We start from the raw sequence: 24138 nt of genomic DNA on the forward strand, positions 1-24138 counted from the left end.
TTCTTTGAAAAGTGTAGAACACATACAAAATAGAAAAAATATATCTATTATTATTAAAAAATTATTCGTAATCACCATTTTTAAATATACTGCGTCAAGAATTACTTGAAATTGGAAGTATCTTAAGAAAACGATAGGAAAATTTTTGAAAAACTTGATTTGAATGATTTTTTTTTTGTTTTACAAATGTGCAAAATACAAGTTAGTGAAGGATTAATTTTTTTTGGCAAGAAAATAACTCTAGCGTCTAAAATACGTTTACTCTAACTTACTATCTACGTTCTATCACAAAAAAACTATTTTAAACATCTGGTCTCTATAGAAAAATATTAATATTGCTTTTCTTTAAAAACACATGATTTCTGTTCACGACATTTAATTACTTATATTAATCAATTCCCTTTGTAAAGTTGTTATTATTTCAAAGTAAATTCGACACCGCAATAAGAAACATACAAAAAGCAGCTGCCGTACTACTCTACTGACTACAAACTAAATATTAAAGCCGTAAATTATAATTTATAAAATAAAATTCACTACTTAAATAACTAAACATAATTTTACAAGTAAATTAATAGCAAAAATCGCAAATATTACATTTTAAATTAACCTTAAAAATAATTCTAAATATTAAAGTTATTGTTTCAAAAAGCTATAACATTTTGGTACGAAATATTACAAGATATCAACATATTTGCTTATTTAAAAAAAAAAAGTTTTAAAAAAATGAATTTAAATAGTAATTTTTATTCAATTTACAAATTTTCCTAATTCACCTTTCATAATATAAAAATACATGACAAAAGAAAGGTCTAAATATTCATATGTACCAAAAAAATTCAACCACACACAAACCTTTTTATAAAAATATCAAATAATCGTAATTTGACAATGAATATTCGTTTATTTTTATTGATTTTTACTTATTACATATTGTATTTCTAACATTAATTATTTTAAATTTCCAATTCATCAAGAGTAGTTAAAAATGCCACCATTTGAATGACACACCGCATACAATGACATCTCAAACAGGTCAAAAGAACACATATATTTTATGACACAGAAAAAAAATATTTATAAAATAATTATCTGTATTCTTACAGTATGTAACTTAAATAGGATATTATTATTATCGAAGATAATTTATTCTTATATACTGTTAATGGAAGCTATATTTCACTCGAGATTAGTATTTTAAAAAAGAAATCTATTCGTTAACATCTCACTAATGTTTTTGAAAAAAGTTCACATTAATATTATCTCAAATTTAATATATTTGTTAAAAAACACTCGATTCTATACCAAATTCTTCAGTCTACAATCATTACTACATTTTTCTACAATTACCAAATAGTTTCGTAGGAAATATCAATTTTTTGTACATTAATTTAACTTGTATTCAATTGAAATGAGAAATTATAACAAATTGTCAAAACAATTTTACTTTTAAGGATGTTTATTTGAAAAAAAGATGTTTATATCATCAAATTCAAAGACAGGCAATAACAGCCGAATACTGGAACGAATTTGAAACACAGATCGCACACTTGACTAAACTATCGCACAACTGTTTAGTCTCGCTTATATGGAAGTACACTACTCGGTTTTTAGTTTTGCAACTAAATAGTCGAATTGGCTACAAAACAATCTACAATCCCATAACAGTTGTGCGATAGTTTAGTCAGAGACGTACGACCGTCATATCTGACAAGTGTCAAAACTTTAATGGAATTTGGAGTTTACAGTGTTATTGTGTTATGTCAGAATTAGGCCCTAAGAGACATTGCCAGACGTATTTAATTTCTCATTTCTATTAAATTCAAGTATTCAAGTTAACTTTGCCAAGTATAGGCTTATTCCTTCTCTATCAAACTTTATATAAAGAACAGAGATAGCATGTTCTAATATTTGTTAGGGCAATTTCCCTTTAGGTTACTCAAGTACACTTTTACTAACGCACTCAGAGTCGGTCTCTTAGTGCAGTAAGTAAAGTAAAGTACCAACTAGCATATCTGTAGTTTAGATTCGTATAGTACATTTCAAATATATTGTCGGCTCTACATAGCATTTTACTGAGATATTCCGAGCCATTAAAAACCTCTATACATTATTTGGTTATTCAAGATATTTAAGAGCGATACAATGTTAATATTATCCTTTGTACAGTTGTGGAAACTCGCAGTGTTTCATTTACATAAGGCTTTATTTCTTGCAACGAGACAAACTCCACCTTTTACAAATAACCAATTAGCAGTGGAATAATATCAAAAAGATATGTACTATTCAACATTTTTCATATAGATACATTTAAAACTGTTCTTTTAGTTATTGTTCCGTTGTCTCGTGTACAAAACTTTCAAACTGTAACTACAGTAGAACCTCGATAATTAAAGTCGAAGGGAAACACAAGATATTTTAAGTTATCGAGGGTCTAAGTTAGAGATTGATATAGTGGTAGGTAGGATTGGTAGATGTCAGTATCTATCATACCTACCTACCAGAATATTCCTACTAAATATTATTATATTATACCTACTAAATTTCAAAATTCACATAATCATATTACAGGTTTAGTCTATTTAAAAAAGTTTGTGATTATATTTTGTCTTAAACAATTCACAGTTTCTAAATCTATTTGATTTTCAATAACAAACAGAGAGAATACATTATCATTTATGTTGTGACATTGCTCTATTGTGCAAGCAATAAATACCGAAACCTTTTGTTCTGCAATCGTTCAAAATGACTCATTGACAATTTATTTAAGTTACTGAGGGCCAATACAGAGATTCCTTCTTTAAGTTAAAGGAACCCCTTTGTATTTTAAGTTATAGAGGTTTTGAGCTTTGATGGGAAGGGAACATATTATTTTTTGAATTTATAGAGGTTTTTAAGTTATCGAGGTTCTACTGTTTGTGTATCACTGACAGATTCCCTGATAGTATTGTCGTTATACGAGAAGCTTACCGTTGGTTTTAATCTGTCCGTTGGCGAGGTTGTGTTCGTGGCTGGGGGCGGTGGGGGTGGTGGCGGCGGCGCGGGGGCTGCGCAGGCGGCGGCAGGCCGGCAGGACGGTGAACACGACGCCCGACAGCGCTATGAACACGCCCGCCAAGTAGAACGACAGGTCGTACGAGTTCGTCATATCGTAGATCCACCCTGGAATATATCACATACAAATATTGATATATCTATATCTATACTAATATATTAAGAGGAAAACATTTGTTTTTTTGGGTATGTATATATATTGAAATAACTCAAAAAGTACTGGGCTGATTTTAAAAATTCTCTTACCATTAAAAATCTACGTTATCAGTTAGTAACATAGTATCCAACCATAGCTGTTATTATACATGCGAAAACATATTATAAATGCAAAATATAAAATATTACAGTTTATAGCCTAAACGGCGGAACAAATCTCCTAATTTCTTCTCCGAATTTTTAATTCCACTCGGACAAAGTCACGGGCTAAAGCTAGTATAAACATATAAATGAGAAAGTCTAGATGTTTATTACTACTATCTACAGAAGAGATCAACAGATCTCGATGACATTTAGTATAGATGTGGAACATATTCGGTTTCGGTATGACAGACCTAACATAAGTTACAATGTTGTTTAAATTGTTGCAGCTGGAGTCGTCGGCTAATGATTGAACACTCACCGGCGAGCGGTGGTCCGGCGAGGTTAGCAACGCCCTGTATGAGCAGCAGCAGGCCGTACGCGTTGGTGAACTTCTCCAGGGTGATCTGCTCGACCAGTATGATGGAGGTGAGGGAGTAGTTGGCGGCGATGGAGGCCCCGAAGGCGCCCGCGGCGGCGGCCAGCGGCACGTAGCCGCGCAGCAGCGGCATCACGCCCGTCACCGCGCCGCACGCCACCATGCAGCACGCGTACACCGCGCTCGCGTTCACGCACTCCCAGTCGCCCACCCAGCCCAGCAGGATCTGCAGTCAACCCCAACTAACTTACACTAATGGAATATATATATGTCGGCTTGAGCTAGCACGATATCAGAATTACTACTACCCGAGATCACATGTGGGCGGCCATGGGTAAAGTCGGATTCTAAAAATCTCATATCGTTCGAACAATGTTCTCGCAACGATCCCTATTTTCAGAATAATCTAAGTTTTCTCGAAAGTCACTTAGCGGCGCTCGTGTTCCAATTATGGCTTAAATTCAAATTGATTTCTTCTTCTGATTGCGACATATATATGCTTAGTATAGATATTTGATTTTATAATAGATATGTCATTTCATTTCTAGGAAGATATTAAAGAGGTTTAATTCTACCACCCTTTTCTTAAGAGGAAAAGATGGGAAAGATGGATTTGACGGTGGAGACGCATAGGAACGGGAAATATCCATTTGTGTGCGTGTCTTCCGTCGATTTAGGGTAGGCAACGCATGGGCAGCAGTCGTCGTTATTTCGGGTGCTCGTTTGTCACCTTATATTATTACAAAATAGCAAGACTTTATATAGTGGCATGAAGTGCTAAAGCCGGGAATACAGCAAGTTGCTGGCACAATTGTATGCCAGTTACAGTTATTCACACATGTGAATACCAGTACCTGGCATACAAATAGCTAGCTTAAAATTTAATTTTGTGACAGAGTATTTAAGTTGAGAGAGGGTTCGAAGGTGGTACGAAATATTGAACCGTTATGTCAAGTATCATAGGATCTTGTTGCCATTTATAGGCACATGTAAAAACATTGCATTATTAGCTATGTCTATTAATTAAACATTAAATAAACATATTTCATATTAAAACTTCAATAGTCTATCAGATTCTTCTAAAAAAAGTTTCTTTAACAAGCCACATAAATATCGTAACTCATTCGATATTTTACAGAAATTTCTAGAAACTATAATTAATTTTGTGATAAAAAGTTCACGTCCTTTACAGATATAAGTAACTAACTTATATTATGATATTCATAGTAGGAAGTTTTTGATAAAACAATGAGATAACGTGAAGATGTAAGAAATAATTTTTATGGAACAATGATCTATGGATGTGAGGTCAAAGGTAAATGTGCCTCATATCTTCAAATATAAAACATTGCATAACATCCTCGATTAGAGCGAACACTTACGAGGCCAAATAAAAATTATATCTATTGAAACTTGTTTGGTAACAGTGAGTTTAGTCTATAGTAAATATTATCAACAAAGTGTTAACTTTATCCTAATTATAAGTATCTGAATATCATAAAAATGAAATGAGAAGTTACAATGTCGTATCTTTTTGGACCAAAAATGTACCGTCAAGCAATCGGCCCAAGGTCATTGGCACAATGCCTTCCTCCCATATCCCTTACAACTAAAATTGTGTTTTTATAGCTTCTAGTGAGAGGTACCATTAAGATATTTGAATACTACACATTATTGGATATAACTATTATACTGACCTCGCCGAACATATTAAGTATTCCTATTATAGAGATGAGCATAGAGGCTTGTGACTCGTTGAAGCCGAGGCTGATGCCGCTGTCGGCGATGTACACGTAGGGCACATCATACCACATGTACAGCAGGAAGTTGGACAGCGTGAACACCAGAAACGCGGGGTTCTTGAAGTGCGAGAAGTCCAGCACGTCCACCGCCAGGTCCCAAAAGTCCCACAGACCAGCGTACCATTGCACCTGGAAATTGATAGAAGAGAGTTTTACAAATTGTTTAACCATAATGGAATGCTATTCCATTAAAATTAGGAGGCGAAATACATGTCTCTTGTATATCGATATTTTCGCACTACGATAAATTAATTATGAATAGACACAACATCGATAAAAACCAGTGCACTATTATTCTTTTAGTACCATCGTTAACATCAATCAGCTGTGAATATCGCATTGTACACCAAGTCTACAATACAGTACTAATGATTTCCATACAATGGCTACGAGACACAAAACACTATCTCCAAACAAAAGCCGTTATAATTCGCCTTTGTCTTTTATTCAACAGAGTATAGAATGTAACTACTTTACTAGATTAATACAAAGAGAAGAAATAGATTTACTTCACTATTATCTACAGAACTGTACCTATTGATAGACCGCAAGGATTCGATACAGTGCATCTGAATAGGTTGATTAGCAATCACTTAAGCCAATATAGCTCACCTCTTGACCCTCTAAAGATTGATAACAATGTCTTCAATTGACTTCGCAACCAATCTTAAACGACTATGTCAGAGATATTAAGAAAGCTGATCAAACATAACGTGGCACAAGGCTTCTAACTTTCTTTAATGAAAGAAATTTAACAGTTAGAAGAACGAAATTACAGCAAAAAAAATCAACATCACTTACTTTTTCTTTGGCAATAGTAGTCATGGAATTCCTGAAGATGTTAGGACACGACGATGCTCGCAGCCGGTATCGATTTATGTTCAGCATAGCACCCCTGTATGTTAAGGAATGCCGGTGTATTCTCAAGTCTTTTAAAAACGCTGGAGGTTTTTTGGTACTGCCACCTGCTTGTCGTCGCAGCCAGAGCGCCACGGCCGCCTTGTCCCCAAGAGGCACAGAATTGCTGGTGTTCTCCGGAGGAGGTGGTGCTGCCAACGGGGAGAGGGCGCCCGGCGACGCGGCGCCCGGTGACATTAGAGCTCGTGGCGGTGATTGCTCGTGCAATCGGCCGCTGTCGCTGAAGCTCCTCGAAGGTAGCATCATCCCCGGGTAGTTCTGCGCCATTATCGCGTACGCGCGGCCTTTATTAGACATCATTTCGAATACTTCGAGGGACACGCCCTCCCCGCCCGTCATGAACGTCGGTAGATCAACTAAAGAACTAAATTGAGGGACAATGGGAGACGACACCGTCTCTATATCTCCGGACTCGGCTACTTTCGTCGAGCCCCCCGCACTACTCTTGCTGTCCGAAAAACTGTCAGCTGAAGCCGCCAGGCGTTTGTTTCGTTTTCGTTCCCTCTTTCTCTTTCTCTCCTTCGCTCTTTCCTCGTTCATCGTCGCGGTCCACGGCAAATCGCGGAACAGTAGACCGCAGACGGCCATGTTTAAGAAGAATCCGGCCAAAATCAACGTCGTGCCGCGCCATCCGTACTCTTCTAGTAAGATGTGCGTCAAGGGCGCAAATATAAACGTTCCAATCCCGCTGCCGCACACCGATATACCGGTAGCTAAAGAGCGCTTTTTCTCAAAATAATAGGCCACGATGACGACGGCCGCCACGTAGCACAAACTCAGTCCGAAGCCGGCCATAATACCGAAAGTGAGGAACAGCGTTTCCACGTTATCGACGAATGCCGATATAACAAATCCAATAGATGCCAAAATGGCTCCAAAAATCGTCATTCGACGACATCCGTATCTGTCTGTCAAAAAGCTAGCTATCGGGCCCGACAGAAGGGGCATCGCCATAAATATTCCTGCGATCAAGGCCGTCTTGCCTTTACCCTCGCCGAAGTACTCCAAGAAATGCGGGTAGAAGACTCCAAAACTGAACGTGATTCCGTCGGCGATGAGGTTGACCATGAAGGACGCGAAGACGACGACCCAGCCCCAGCCGCCGTCCGGGGGCCGCGCCTCGGCGATCGACAGCTCCTCATCATCGGAGCTCGAGGTAGAGCTGGAGCCGGAAACGGAGCCGGCGGCGAGCGGCGACTGCGCGTCGAACTGCACATGTAACCGACCTACGGGTTTGCGCGGCACATTCTCACTGACGACATTGACGCACGTAAGCAAAGGTTCGCTCTCCGGTATGGAGGGGAGCGCGCGCGGGGCGAGCCGCAAAGTCTCTGGTTCGCTTAAGGCCTCCGGTGGCGGGGCCTCTGCCTGGGTTTGGCCGGATCCTCCTTGGAGCGGCCGATGCTGCGCGGGCTCCGGCGGCGACGGGCGGCGCGCGCGATCCATGCCGGCGGGGCGCGCCGGCCGCGGCGGTGCTGCGCCTGCTTGTGCAGCGCGGTCTCACCTATCCGCCTGCCTTCCATGCGGACACCACAGCGCCGCCGCGACCTCATGCTGAAACACACAAATAAACACTTGTTAATTAAAAAAAACTTAAAGATGGTTCTCTAATTAGATTTTTATTCGTAACTGAATATTCAATGTCAAACGCTTCGTTACGAAGAGAGTCAATAGCTCTTTTGAACTGATTTTTTTCTGTAAAATATAGTAATTCAATAATTACTACATTTTACAGAAAAAAAAATCTTGTTATTTATTTTTGGTGTTTTGATTTATTTGAGTAACAATGTTATTTATGTTTCATAGCCCTTTGACCTAGACAATTTTTGCAAGTTATCGATTCTACAAATACATTTAGCATACCCTAGAACTAATACAGAACAGAACTAATACAGTTAAAATGCAAAAGTTCTCAAAATAGACGTAACAGGAAACAATTTATATGACCACATTATAAGCAGAGGATGGATGTTATTACCAAGAGGATGTACAAAGTGTTAAAACGTCGCAGAATACCAGATGACAATGAGCCGGGAAGTTTGACCGTACTATCAATAGAAGAATGACAATCTCTGCTACTGCGTCATAAATGACAATAACCGATCATGTTTTGACTTTAATGGTTTATGTTTTAAATTATCCCTTTCATTGTTACGCAAGAGCATCACAGAAAGGGTTAACTATTCATCGAAAAGAATGACTCTTAGAATGGAATCTTAAAAACAGCATTGATTTAAGAAAAGTTGCCTTATAGCTGTGCTGAACCTTTTTTAATCAATTCAGCATCAATTCTAGTAAATACAAAATTCGTCGAAAAACTATAACAACGTACCTAGCTGTTCTCTAAAGAATTTATGTGTAATTTCAGTAAATGTACATCTGAATATAAATATACAACGTTAATAGAGCTTGTGCAGTTCCTTAGGGGCGTGAAATAAAAAGCAGCCATTCCCACCGGCATCCCGAGGGAAATCATTTAATACGAACCGAGGATGAAGTGGATACACGACAGATAACGAAGGCCTGTGCTTATAAACACAACTGAAGCTGGGAACATGAATCTCAATTGCTTCAGTTTGACTTTTTTTTAATAGTAAAATTGATCATCATTATGTTATCATAATCATACTAATATTATAAATGCGAAAGTTTGTAGTCTAAACGGCTGACGATTTCGATGAAATTTGATATAGATGTAAAGGATAGAATGACAGAACATCTGGCTACTCACTTTTTTTTTAACTCCACGTCGAAATCTAGTACTACAATGTTTATAAAAACAAAATCTGTCTACACGGTTATATGCAACCTCGCGACCGAGGCCGACTTTCCGAGAAGCCGTGACAGAAATCTGACAAACATTTCCGCGAGGAAACAACGTGCGTACACAAAACGTCTAATCTTTTATTATTATTAAACGGTTTGTAAGTAAGGGACACCATTGCGAACATATTTCTAGTATTAAAATAAAATAACTTATAAGATAGATTCAGCAAAGCGATAAATTAATCGAAATCATAGATAGATAATAAATATCGCGATGCCCTCTAATCTATGTTAATTAAATGTTTGTCATACTTCCTAGTTACACAAATATCTACTCTTAAAACGTGTATTAACAGTACAAAAATACACAATCCAATGTCTATATGTCTAGGGTTTTATCTTAATTTCGAAACCTTTTATTTTCTACATTATATTCTTATCAGATGTAATAAAATCAATAAGACAACGGCCGGATACTGAAACGACATATTGCATTAACATTTTTACGTAAGCGGCAGTGGCAATGTTAGGGATTCGGTTCAATATTCAGCCGTAGAGGCGAGAATTCGATATCATCAACGAGATATAAATCTTTCTGATAAACTGTGATTCCTGTTAAATATAACTATATTTAGCTGACGATATTGATAAGAGGTTTCTTGTTGCCTTGTAGCGCTCAATCTACTATCTACCTTCAAATATTTCTTGTCGCAAAATCTAAGGACTTAATGGTTATTAAGAATTGTAATTATGTAAAAAAAAATGTATTTTAATTTACTAGGCGGTTTTTCATCTTTTATGGGTCACAATATCTGACACGAGTCTGCAATACGAATACCAAATATTTAAGAATTCAGCTATTTGCGAACGTTTACGACAGTGTCTAAATTAACTCGAGATGTGTGCACCAATGCCAAATATCTAGAGAATCGGGAAAAACTACCAAACATGTGAGATTCATATGGACGGGGAAATTAATGTGTGTCTGGGTGTGGACTGGCTGGACGCCAGACTGCGATGCCCCTTTACGTCAGCCTATATAAATAATTCCAATGTTTGGCAACATAACCACGCCGACGACGAGAATCTTGAGAAAATTTCCAAACTGAAATACAAAAAAAAAAGAAATTCGACGATTTTTTTTGTAATTTACAAGTTCTTTTATTGGTTCTATCTCAAGGTTCATTAATTTAGTTCCCCATTTTTCCTTAAGGAAGAAAATAAATGTATTCCAGTTTTTGTATTGAATCGACGCAAAAAATATTTAAATGACAACGGAGTTATAAACAGGATTAAGTTTTATAAAAAACCAGACAGGACAAAAAGTACGTCGTAAACACCGTAGAGGTTGTTTACGAAGGTTATTTTTAAACATCAAATATTCTGGAATATTCCAAGTTTGATACGCCATCTGTTAGTATAGGGTAAGATTTTTTTATTAGTAAGATGAGTTGATGGTTATTTAATGTGCCGTTAACATTTTTGTGTTAACAATTTTTCACAAGATTTATTACACTGGAAATATAATTACATACAATTTTTCACGCAGTAGGCATTCGAAAGGCAAACATAATGGAGGTTCGCTCGGCTGAGTTTTCAGAAAGCTGTGAATGATTAATCACTCCCACTACCTTTGTGCCTCTGTTGGAATTCTCCAAAACGATTGGTCCCTCGCAGTGGACACTTATTCACGTCACGTAAAGTATGCCCAAAAAATAACCGACCATCAACGAATTTTGTAAATGAGAATATTTTCTAATGCTGATGTTTTAGATTTAGTTTCTCATAAACTATTACACAGCTGTTGTGCGATTGTTAATTGTTTTGAAGCCCATTCAACGTTTAGTGTGCGCACCTCCATATAAGCTCATAAGAATCAAAGGACGAAACAGTTGTGCGATAGTTTACTCCAAGTGTGCACGCGCTTTAATAAAGTGGAAATACACATTCCAGTAAAAAGATCGTACGAGACGAGACTTATGTCAAGCTTCGTACCACTTGGTCCTTTAACTTGCATGCCCGACTCACTAAATAAAATTTTGTTTTTCTTGCATGGATGGTACTGGCATGACAGTTAATATTTACTCATCAAGTGTGCCAGTTACTGGCATCTAAAAGAATACTACAGAAGAACCCTTGTGTCATTTAATCACTTTCTGCGCCAAAACAATATCAAATGAACTATTCAGTGACTACTGCATATTTTATTCTTAATTTCTAGAAACATAACGAGACTATAATAATATTATAAAGAGGAAAGATATGTATTTTTGTATGTTTTTGAATTACTCAAAAACTACTGGACCGATTTCAAAAATTCTTTCACCGTTAAAAAGCTACGTTATCAGTATATATAGGATATGTCGAGAGCAACAGCTAGTTTCATTATAAATATGAAACAGCACTTGAGTACTACTTCACTTTTCTGAAAATTGCAGAATGGAAATAAAACTTCTTTGTTTATTCTCTTGCATACAATTTCTTCATATTAAGTATGATTTTACTCAATATTATTAATCATAAAAGATATATATGTATCAATATAGTTTATCGACTTGTAATTATTGCAAGAATGAAATTCCTTATATTATGTCAGATAACAAAACTCCAGCAACTTAAAAAATAATTCATCGATTTTTTATTCGATATACGAAGTCATTCAAACCCTCTTTGAACAAACGCCGGCGCTAGCACGTTCACCGGTCATCATTCAATTAAGTCCTCGCCGGATGTCACCCGTCATTCAATTGTCTTAACGCTTCAACTGAATAATTTGCTCGATGAATCGATCACATTTCCTTATTGCTGTCACATGCGAGCTATATTTAGATAAGCCTTTTACCTAACACGTCTGTGTGTTATGATTACGCTGAAATTTAAAAAAAAACAAATAGACTTAGTTCGAAAGCTCGTTTGCATTTAGTTCGGAAAAATTCTCATTCAGGCACGTAAAAAACCGAAAGCTTTCACGTAAACTCTATTCATATAAGGTTACATTAACACATTTTCATTTATTATTCAAAGGCTTTTGCCAGTTTACACGAAACGAGGCACATTTCACACACATGTAGTTTATATTCTAATGTAATGATAGGTTCACACGTGGGCAGAAAAGTAAAGCAGAGCAGTAAACAGTGCAGAGCACCTGTTCAGTCTCGGGATGTGTGTTCCGACGATAATACTGTGTCCTAAAGTTCTAACCTTACTACCCGCGTGTGAAGCTATAAGTTCAGAACTAGTCTGGCGGAATGCCAGCAGCTCAGTTCAGATTCCATTTACTTAATGGATTATAAGACAAGACTTTGTGACCGCGGTTAACCACTAACAATACATTATTCAACTTCTGACTTATTAGACCACATGGCAACTGGAAACAACAAAAATTTCACATAAAATATTATGAAAAAGACAATTTAACAATCAAAACATCGACGTGATTTAGAACTAAAATCTTAAATGGTAAAACAACTCCATATTCCATTAAAATTTGTCGCCTATCCCATTGTAAGTGGCGCTTGCTAAGCAAATTATTTAAGACCAGCTGTTACTTCCAACTTGAAATTAAAAAATAATAAAAATTGTAGCCTATGTTACACACAGAAAAAATACCTATCAAATGGTGAAAGAATTATAAAAATCGGCCTAGTAGTTTTTACATGAATCGAATACATACAAAATACAAAAATACAAATCTTTCCTGTTTATAATATTAGTATAGATAATCTTCAGTGGTTAGAAAAGATGGGAAGGGAAAGTGAATTTGACAGTGGAGGTGATACATAGGAAAAGGAAATATCGTCTTTATGTACGTCTCGTTATCCGTTGATCAAAGGTAGACAACGCATCTGCAATTGCAGATGTCCATGGGCAGCGATCGCTACGCTTTTTTGGCGAATGCAGGTGCTTACTACCTTATAGTATAAAAAAGCACATTACCCAACGTATGCTCTTAAACGCAATAGTTGTACAAATTAGTTAACTGTGATAAACGATTATTTATAGCATAACAGTTGTCGCGGGTAACGAACCGACAGTCCGCTATCAGGAACCGGTCACGGGTCATGCTAATGACTTGTGGAGAACGAATTTTTATAGGAAATGGGGAAGATAGAATACTTTAACCTTATCTGTCACTTGGGGTACGTTAAACCCCTCAGAAACAGAAAGGAAGGATATTTCTATAATCTATTTTATAATTTAGAAAGTAAACTTCTCTTACTTATTGTATAAATAGTGTCTCATAAAATACCTAAAATTTAATGTTAAGCTTTAGTGTTCGCTTAAGTATTAAATTAATGAATGTAATAATTCTTTATTAACTTATAAATTAATTACCATTACGTGCTAACAGATGTAATTGTATCACGTACGTGCGTTTAATATGTTTTCAGTGTATACTTTGTTGAGGTACAAATAACAACTAAATGAACACGTGCTCGAGATAAGCGGCCATTAAATTATTTATACTACTGTATGAGATATTACTAGTACTATGTTAAGTTTTCTTACTATTATTATAAATGCGAAAGTCTAGATGGATGGATGGATGTTTTTTAAAGATTATAGCCTAAACTGCTGGACAGATCTCGAAGAAATTTGGCATAGATGTAGAACATAGTCTGGAATAACACATAGGCTATTTTTTTTCTGTTTTACTCTAACGGAGACGTGGATGACAGCTAATAATTACAAATTTATAACTTAAATTATTATGATACTAGCTTTCGACTCTATCCACGTGGAATTAAAAAACAAAGGTGAGTAGCCAATGTTGTATGTTCTTCCAGACTATTCTCTACAATTATGCCAAATTTTACCGAGATCCGTTAAGCCGTCTAGACTACAAACTCTAACAAACATCCATCCATCTAAACTTTCGCATTTATATTAGTAACATATACAATACTATTTAGTTATGAACTGAACCTACAATTTACACAATGCCTAGATCGTTGAATACCGACACCGCACCGGTGTCATTTCAGAGAACCAAACAATGGGTGTCATCGTGTCATACACCAACAGTTTCCGTACTAAACTGTACAGAAACTATAATACAACGATGTTATAAACATTATCATAATTCCTATGAAACTTGAAATAACTATGTCAAGTAAAACCAGGGCGTAAAAGATGTTATGTTTAATACATCTCTATTGCATTTACATTTTTTTTTAATTTAAGAGCTGACTAAACAAATCCAACGCCGTTAGTAACTAGCATGTCCGCACTAAGAAGCTATAAGATTGTTAATATTTGTCAACATTTAAATTAGCTAACAGCAGAGCCAATGTAAACAATAACAATAAACACCTTGAAGCGAGGCATATTGGCAACGCGCGGCTCGCCCCTGCCAAAACACCGCAGCTGATTTCACTGCATTCCTCAGATATCGTCAAAACTCACTCAATCACTGAACACTGTCCACTATTTAAACACCAATTAATTTTAATAACACTGGCCGGTTAGCGTCACTTTCAACCACAGAGTATACAACAGTCTGCTAATTGTCACAGATTAAATCAGCATGTCAATTTGGAAGGTGCAATGTTAACAGCATATAACGATATGTTCGAAAGCGCGTCCGACGCTCAACTGAGCCGGCCTGTGGACACCGACCGCGGAGTCGAGTCATTATTTAATAGGCAGATAAAAGATTATCTATTAAGGCAACCTCGGTCAATACGACACTAAATTACGTACTTATCGCCAAGTGAACCGAAAACAATTAATGTTTTGGCTACATATCGCTATTAACTTCATTTAAGTCCCATTATGGTAGTAGCAATATTTAAAAAAACATTAGCACAAATTATGATAACCATTAACAATATTTCACGGATTAACTAACAAAGGAATACTTTTAAGAACATGTTTCGTTTGTTCAAATTCTTAAATTAAACAAACACAACTAAATAACATAATTACGCTGCGAAAAGAAAAAACTCGCCCTCAGAAAACAAACACATTTATAATTCGGAATAAACCGGCCGTCGTGAAATTGTAACATTGTGACGTCACGACCTAAGTTCAAATGAAGTTAGTTACATATAGACGTGACCCTAATCTACAAACTGATACGTCTCCGGGCTCCGGCGCTTATAGAATATCTATAAGATAACAAGAAGGACCACTTTAATTTGAACTCTTTCAACACAAAATTGTCGTTAAGGACTTTAAGACGAAATCAAGATAAATATTAATTCTTACAAAATGGGCGAGCATTTATGAAATAGAATGATTATAAAAAGTTACATTAACTGTGCTTTAAGTAAACGTTTATAAGTTATCTGAACAATAGATAGCAGACCAAAGTCGACAAGGTTACGTAAACACAATTATTCTCAGAATATTATTTTATCTGGTTCAAGAGGAATAAATGCATTCAAACATTTTAAAACGTAAATAATAGTGACAATAAAATATAAACAAAAATAACAATATTATAATAGCTATTATAGTTAATAGCACTTTTATTAACAGAGTTTTTTACGTATGCCAATTTGAAGTAATCCGACTATATCGTTATCAATTTGAGAACTGGAAATCATTTTCATATTTATATTACGGTTATAAAACTATGCTATCGCGATGGACTGTGATTACATTTCAAATATTTTATGACAAAAGAAATAAAACCTGATAGTTTTAAAACTGAATTATGTACAGACAACAAAGAAAAACTTATGCTATAAATATTAATTTGATAATGTGACCTAATAAAACTTAATACTGTTTAAGAGCTCAAAAGAATTTTTTAGAATAGATATGTTAAACTAATAAGGAAAATTAGAAACAAACGTTTGTTTTACTTTGTGACAAGTGATTAAGGGGCAAAGAACTAAGCGGTTATTTATAGAACAGTGAGTGTTTTTTAACTGTCATAATCGAATGTCCATTAACACAAATTGCTTAGTAATATAGTAAGTACTAAAGGACACTATAATAAACAAATATTTATTTAAAACTATTTAAGGAGACATCAACCTATTAATCCTTGGAACGTTCATCTAATTATTTTCACTATCAAACTATTAGCGTATTTAATTCGTATTTGCATTTTATTACGATTCAAAAACTTCCTACCTATAAATTATTACAAATACAGCATCCGTTGTATAAAAACAACGCACATACTTGCCCTTGGCAACGAGCAAAATACCACGTGTATGGAGCGTTAATACGCAATGCGATCTGCAGTGGAGTGGGGATTCTGCATTGCGTATACTGTGGCTGGTGCCTCTCACTGTATAGGATGCGAAAAATTTTACAAATAATCTTGCCTAGTTACATAAATTATTGGAACACAGGTAAAGATTTTGTACAAGGAAGTACTCGTGTCGCGAATTCTCTCGAGATTTGTTTTGTTAATTTTGTCTTACTACAGTTTATTTACTTTAAACATCGATATGAAATTACTACGATGAGCATGCAGTGACCTTGAGACCGTTCGATTATTCAGTTTGGCGTTGATGGCTATAGGATTGTTTGTAAAACTATCACAAGCGTTACTCACTTAGGTACAAAGGTAGTTATTATCTATATGTTACTAAAGTAATTTAATTTATCACAGAAAACAACAAACACTTTGTGACTTAGTTCCACTTGAAATTTTAATATTCTTACGTAAAATAAATCATTTATTCTTTATAAGTTTGCTGACTGGATACTCCCCGTTAATTCAGTCGACTGCCGTAAATCCCCAGGCTTTGGGTATTAGCGCAGCTGCCATTTTGACGTTAACATCTAACGAACGCTTAAGCCGAGGATAGACAACTTCTGGATTAAATAAATTACCCTATTAATATTCTGTTCACATTTTTAATTTTATGTTAAAGTACGATAGGTCGAATCGGTACATAACGGCAGAATGATATTTAAAAACGTCTCAGCTACGTTTAACTATTCGTTAGTGTTTTTGGTTTGATAAATTCATAAAATGCGTTTCCAAACTATGTAACTTGAGTTTTACTCCATCGAAATATAGGTCAACTTAACACTAATGAATCGTTACGTCATGAAAAAAAGTGGGAACTTCAGAAACCCAATGTATCAACATCTTCAGTAAAATACAAATCGTCATTTTATTTGACATCAATGTTAGAAAAGAAATAATCCAAAACCTTGCACAGCACTTGACCTGGTTACGACAATATAGTCTAGAACTAGGCTATAAATTCCCATGAGTCTTGCTCTAAATTTTTTTTTCATTAACTTTACTTTAAATGCATCATTAAATATTGTAAAAAAGCGAGTTCTGTATTAAAATTAAAATGTTGAATTTATTAAGAAAATTGCTGTTTGCATTATCATGATTAAGTTTGTTAAATTTAAAGCAATTAACAAATTACTGAGAGAATAAACTCAAAATGACAAGCAGACAAAATTAATTACTTTCACTTTATAACAAGTTAAATAAAACTACAAACACGATTAGTCATTGTATAAAAACAACAGGGTTTAATAATATAGCTTTTATTTTAATGGGATAAGATTTAAAATTGCCCTTTATACCGCCCGCCTGAGGTCTGGATAAATTGGTGGTATGAGACAAGGACATTGTGGATCTTTGAAGGACACCAACTTGAACAAGGCATTGACCCTAGAAAACATCCAGCTTTAAAACTGTTGAAATCATACTAATATTATAAATGCGAAAGTTTAGATGGAAGGATGTTTGTTAGAGTTCGTAGCCTAAAGGGCTGAACGGATTTCGATGAAATTTGATTTACATTTAGTCTGGAAAAACAGAAAGATTACTCGCTTTTGTTTATTTAAACTCTACGCGGACGGAGTCGCGGGCGAAAGCTAGTTATTGTTATACAGTTACTGTACCCACGAGATTTCTTTTTCGAAACATCTGTAACGAAACAGTCCCATCTCTTTTATTCTCTTTAAAAAAACAGAGATGCAAAGTAAATTAGAACCTAGACATATTTACGATGGTTTAATACGATAAAACAAGAACGAAATCCTCCACGGCCACGGTTATTACAAAAACTTTAGACAACGCACAAAAAATAAAAGAAAAAGATCCCTTCGTTCATTATAATTGTAGCTACGTTGAATTTAACAATCGGAGCGAAAGGCCTTAGCAATATAATGGAATGAAACCCGAAGAGAGTGAAATGAGTGAAATATTAAAGTAGGCTACCTGAAACTTGGCTGTTGTTTTACTTACTCTTTATTATCGCTTAAGCTGGCTTTGTCTGCACTAACCGCGCTCGCTATCTTATAAAATATTCTTAAACATTTCTCGTTGCTTTTAGCTGTGAATAGCCAGAAGTGGAGGTTTAAATTTTTAATACTACACTATGGCTGCTATAAATTGTTATAAGTAGGAAAAATATTACGTTTTTACTTAAAAAGATATTGTATAGAATTAATCAAGTAATCGTAATCAATAATAATTTATATAATTATACTTTGAAAGGAATATAAGTTTTTTATCGATATAAAAAGTATCGATAAGTCAATAAGTCACATCTCTGGTGTTTATCAGAGCGTCACTAACGTCCCCCCGGCGAGCGCACGTCATCGACGGTATTGGATAGCGGCTACCGCAGTTTAATCACAACTCACCGCCTGCATACTTATGGTATCCTGGTAACCGAGTACACAAGTGTTAGGTAACAAAATCTCCCAAAAAAATCATTCGTTATACTGTAGGAAATAACGACATTATTATTACATTTTAATTGACCCACACAGTCATTAATTGGACATTAAGAGAGACTTTTAGTATAGAATCTAATACTTCTACACTAGTGACTTAATCTGTGGATCAGTGAATGGGTGTAAATTTTAATATAATGGTTGAATTTCGAGCACGTAACAACAATAGAACATTGGTTTAAGTACAAATGTACTGGAAACGTGTTATGCAAGAAGCACGCGAGATATAGACACGTGGCGTGAGTGGATCAACCCGCAAACAATACTAATACGCCACGCAACCGCTGTTTGTTTACTAGCACGCACGTTACATCTGCCTTGATGCTAAGATTTTTATATAAAAACATCTGGGATAACATATAAGAAATGAAGATTTGCTATCATTAAGTAGAACTGTTTAAATGTATTTTAACTCAATGAAAAGAAATGCTTTAGGACAGGGGTGGCGAACCATGGGCACGTCGATAATCATAAAGACTACGAAAAAATTATGAAGTAATTGCAGCATGGAATCGTAGTCAAAATAATTCGATGGCTCGACTGACCGCATTAATTTCTTTAAAAAATGGCACTTTTCTGCATCAATGTTCCCCATCCCTCCTTTAGAACATTGCAAATGAAGTTAATGAGATTTTTGCTTGTACTTGAAAATTATTGATATAATCAGCGACGAGAGTGCACGTGTCTTGAAACTGTGTTGCGAGGCCGAGGTCGCGATCGCGGGATATCTATTTATTAAATTCTAAGAGCTCTATTCTACTGATTAATATTGAATGATACTTAACGATATTCTAGCTTTAACTGGAATTTAATACTAAATTACACACAGATACATTATTTACATTTCTATCTAGATAACTATGAAATGTAAATTCTCATATAAAGTTCGTATGAGCCTTGTTCTATGTAATTTAATAAACTTAAGTCTCAGGGCACAATAGGTACCCTTACGTCATACAATGCCTAGGCTAGCAGCTGTATATAAGCGCATGGGGGTAAGGGGTGGCAATTTTTCCGTTCCACTTCCCTCCTTACACGTAGACACGACCAATTTCATTACATCACATTGTTTAATAAGGTGGAAATGTTTAAGGATTTACTCATACACAATTACGTTTACAAAATTAGTATTTACTTATAACTTAAAAGAATATTATTTAAACAATATATTAAGTAAAACAGAAACACATTGGAAGTAATAATTTCTCCTTAACTTTGACAGTGAAATATTTCCCACGAGCGCTGAAAGCTGACCTCAATTCTACGCTGCCTTTACCTCTCTCTAGTAATCCAGTTAACTGCCTTATAGGCTGATGTAAAGCCATTGTCATACTGAATGTAAATCTGATAACTACATTAGTATAAAATATTTACAATATGAACTACGTAAACAGTACAATACCATCTCTGGGACTGAATAGTCCAATTAAAACAAAGACTTTATACTAGCTAGATAATTCAATAACTACTAAATTACATGTCCAAAAAAATAATTACCAGTAAACCACCAAAAACTCAAACATAAAACTTAACCAATTAACTAAGAAACCAAAAAACTGTCATATTTTAATTAACTGGTAAAGTTTGTATTGGCATAAGTTTGAGTAACTTTACGAATTGACTTTAAAAACAAAAAGTTACGACGGCAAGTTTTCTCCACTGAGCGTACTTTTTAAAGACTTACTACCGTAGTCTTAAAGTTCCCCTTAGTATGTAAAATCTACAATTAAGAATTCGTGCAATGAATTTAAAACAACTTTAAGGAACTCTGGCAGAGTCTAGTCTTGCTTTCTCTTTGCAATATTATATTTTATTTAATGGAATACTAGTATGTACATATTTCGAATTATAACAACCTGGTAGATGTTTACATAATTTACCGGTTAGCATTAAACGACGCAGCAATACACTGCCAAAATATTCTGTAAATAACTGACCTACATCACAGAGATTTGTGGTAAGATATAGTTTTTACTAAGACTACATATCCAGGGCTGGGGTTAGTATTACCGGCGCCCTAACTGCAGTACAAGCCCATACAAAAAAGGCGCCTGTCACGCTTTTTCATGCGCCTATGCCCTTTTATGCCCGGCGCTCTGGGCGGTCACCCTACCATACGTACGTATTGATGAATGTTGCTATTAATAGGCGTGTATTTGATTGTGATATTAAGTTGGCTACTTAAGTCATTGTTGTTAACTGACAAATTACACTTCAAACCTTGGAGATGCAGATACTAAATTGACCTTCTAACGACTACCGCACGAATTATAATTAAGGGCAATTGGTGACACGGCACGACACGGCAGCCAATTAGACAATTTAAGCAAACCGACTTATTTAGTTCCACCATTATTTTGTTTAATTTTTTTTATGTTTACATTAAATTGTATAATCGTATTAAAGCAACATAAATGCGCAGTGCGACGGCATCGATCGACCTGTCAGCAGCCTATCAATCCAGGAATTATCTACACTTAATATCTGGCGCGTTTTTATTTCTTTTTTTCTATAGAAATAACCGACGAAAGCGCGGACTAAACGGAAATACGAGAAAAGCACGAGTATGTACGTAGATTTTTTTGTTTTATCTTCATCTGTTGAAACCTATCCTAATTTAAACGTTTTTTTTTATAATATAAGGTGACAAACGAGCAAGCGGCCACCTGAATCCAATGAAATGGAAAGCGACCGCTGCCCATAAACATCCGCAATTGTTGATGCGTTGCCTACCATTAATTTACGGAGGAGGAGACGCACATAAGGACGACATTTACCCTTCCTATGCGTCTCCTTCACCGTCAAATCCACTTTTCCATCCCATCCTTCCCCCTTAAGAAAACGGTGGAAAGTTAAAGGGACTAAAATTAGGCCCCCGGTACCACTTCACGCCTGTCTTCTGTGTGGTCGTGGTATTACACCGGGCGAGCCGACCCATTCATGCGAAGATGTTAAAGCGGGCACTACCACTGTTTTTACCACTGTTTCACAAAACAAGTACTATTTAAATACTTGTTTCGTGAAAATCCCTAGTCTAGTAAACGTTCTAAGTTACTCGAGGCTCGTTTGAGACGCCGCACCACTCGCCTATATATAGATTGAAGAGGCTGTTGTATTCCGTTTGAGAAATCACAAAGATTTTCGTAACCTTGTGACGCAAATCTTTGTCGTTTTACTACTTTGTGTAACAATAAAACTCTGTGCACACTTCAATTTACGAGGGAAAACAATTGACACGACTTATTTCGTTCACATATAGAGTATCAAAAAGATTGAAGTGCTTCAATGTTGCCATGTGTAAACATTGTATACAATACATTAAGGTGGGAATACACATGTCAGTAAAAGGAGTAACTGGCATGCGGCACAATGCCATTAAAATGTCAACACGATCTTATAAGAGATTTTACTAGATATTTTAGTGTGATGCCCCCCTCGAACTTGTCTCAACTGGCACACAGGTGTCAAATATTGAGCAAACTATTTCCAAGCCAGGTATTAGTATTCAAGCATAACTTTTGCTGGCATAAATACCAGGCTTGCAGTCTTGTATATCCCCAGACTTCATTTCATTGCACTGCTCAATACCAATCAGTATTGTATCTTGCAATATATAATAATCCTTGTTAATGTAATAATACAGAAGCTACTTAGAGTGTGCTATGACACACCGCTATGCAGCTATGGGAATTTATACTATGTTATGTGTTGGACTCATTGTGTACATACCGTGTATGTAAAATAACACCCCCGATGGAGTTGTTAATTAAACAATGTCATTGTATGGATGGAACTTTCTAGTAACCATTGCTTGTATAGCATAATAAAGTCTTATCTGCAATATCTATACATACTCATCTTTACTCCATTTTTATTAACAATGATTTGATTGTTTGCATGGAATAGGCTCCAACCACTAATCCAATGTGAAAAATCCTGTCTCCGTTAGGAGGCTACACTATGCCCGGTTGACATGTACTATATTCAGAAAATTTTAAAATAATATTTTTACACAAATGAAGTTGCAGATAAAAGCTAGTACTTGGTTATAAATATATATTTTTTTCCGTAATTTATACGAATTGTATATTGATTGTAGCTAAAAAACCACATTGATTTTGTCCATATAAGGCCTTTCTATATTCATTCTATATGAATATGTTCTTATATTCATTATTTATTAAAAATTACAAATAAGTATAAAATTTGAACTAATAGTAATTTATATAAAAGGAAAACACACAAGGTAGTAAAAAATAAAAAAAATAACACTCAGACGACAGCAATGTAGGTCAAGTATTAGTTAAATGAACTTAAAAAATCCTTGATAACTTAAAGTTTAGGATGAATTTTTATACTTATATAAAATAATTCTTTTCTATACTCAGTAACTGGATAAGGTTTTATTTTTATATCAAATATTTAAGAACACATTACATAAATACTGTTAATAAAATATTTTTGAAAGTACTTACCAAAAAGTTGTACCGGACTGTTAAATGCTAGAAAACAGCTCGGACCATTGCAAGTCCTGCACAAAAACACGAAATATTCGACAATAACGAGTTAACAGCTAAGTTAATAAAAACAAAAACGTGTAAATGTTACAGGCACTTGATTCGATTCTTTACGTTTTGGAAGAACGGCGTTTGAATTTATCACTTAATTATTATTCGGGCAAATGTATATTATTTAAATATGCTACGTATATGTAGATCAATAAAGAATATTTTATCTCACAAACACTCATTCGATTCTATTACTACGAACGAAGACGAACGACAATAATGGTGAACACTTTTTGATACTGATTCAACTCAGAGCGAACTTTCCTTGTCCTTGAGTGCGAGTGTGCAAGTGCTTGATTGCGATTGGCCGATTGGTCCCATGGATTGGCCAATGAGAAGAGAAAGAAGGAAGTCTGAATATGATTGGTTCAAAATCTCCATAGATACAGAAACAGCATGTCAACAGAGAGTATACTCTGTGGGAATCACAAAAAGCAAAGAAATCAAGGAACCCACTGACCTAAATAGATGGATAGGCCGTAAGATTCTTTTGAGCTTATTTAACTTTAGCCATTTTGATCCTGGCTGTAAAGATTGGGAACGGTGTTAAGAATTCAAACCATAGATGTATGTAACAGTTAGGCTATAACTTAGAATTGACAACTTTTATTTCGTTCTGATTTAAACGTGCCTGTTCATTTCAGTAACTGTTAAGTCTATCATTGCTATTACTTCGAAA

The 24138-nt window shown here is 35.3% G+C and overlaps 1 protein-coding gene across 2 annotated transcripts; it reads right to left on the bottom strand.

Annotated features, from left to right (window-relative positions):
• Window positions 1-1586: 1586 nt before the first annotated feature.
• LOC106109795 lies at window positions 1587-23745 on the bottom strand. Of its 2 annotated transcripts, none has more exons than XM_013291408.1 (5): window positions 23367-23745; window positions 6334-8004; window positions 5428-5661; window positions 3674-3956; window positions 1587-3162 (listed from the first exon to the last, which is right to left on the bottom strand). In XM_013291408.1, exons 2-5 carry the CDS (start codon window positions 7894-7896, stop codon window positions 2954-2956), a joined length of 2289 nt encoding a protein of 762 aa, XP_013146862.1. In that variant the 5' UTR covers window positions 7897-8004; window positions 23367-23745; the 3' UTR covers window positions 1587-2953. The 2 variants fall into 2 exon arrangements, with proteins under 2 accessions (XP_013146862.1, XP_013146863.1); XM_013291409.1 differs by lacking the exon at window positions 23367-23745 and adding an exon at window positions 14530-14944.
• Between the last annotated feature and the right edge of the window lie 393 nt (window positions 23746-24138).

This window comes from Papilio polytes, unplaced genomic scaffold (assembly GCF_000836215.1).
Source record: "Papilio polytes unplaced genomic scaffold, Ppol_1.0 DF821067.1, whole genome shotgun sequence".
NCBI classification, from domain to species: Eukaryota; Metazoa; Arthropoda; class Insecta; order Lepidoptera; family Papilionidae; genus Papilio; species Papilio polytes.

Bases quoted from the DNA above. Each gene is read 5' to 3' on its own strand.
- LOC106109795 (XM_013291408.1), bottom strand. From the start codon at position 7,896: ATGGATCGCGCGCGCCGCCCGTCGCCGCCGGAGCCCGCGCAGCATCGG. The intron at 5,662-6,333 runs GTAAGTGATGTT...ATCAATTTCCAG, and splicing joins CTACTATTGCCAAAGAAAAA to GTGCAATGGTACGCTGGTCT. The intron at 3,957-5,427 runs GTCAGTATAATA...GGTTGACTGCAG, and splicing joins TACTTAATATGTTCGGCGAG to ATCCTGCTGGGCTGGGTGGG.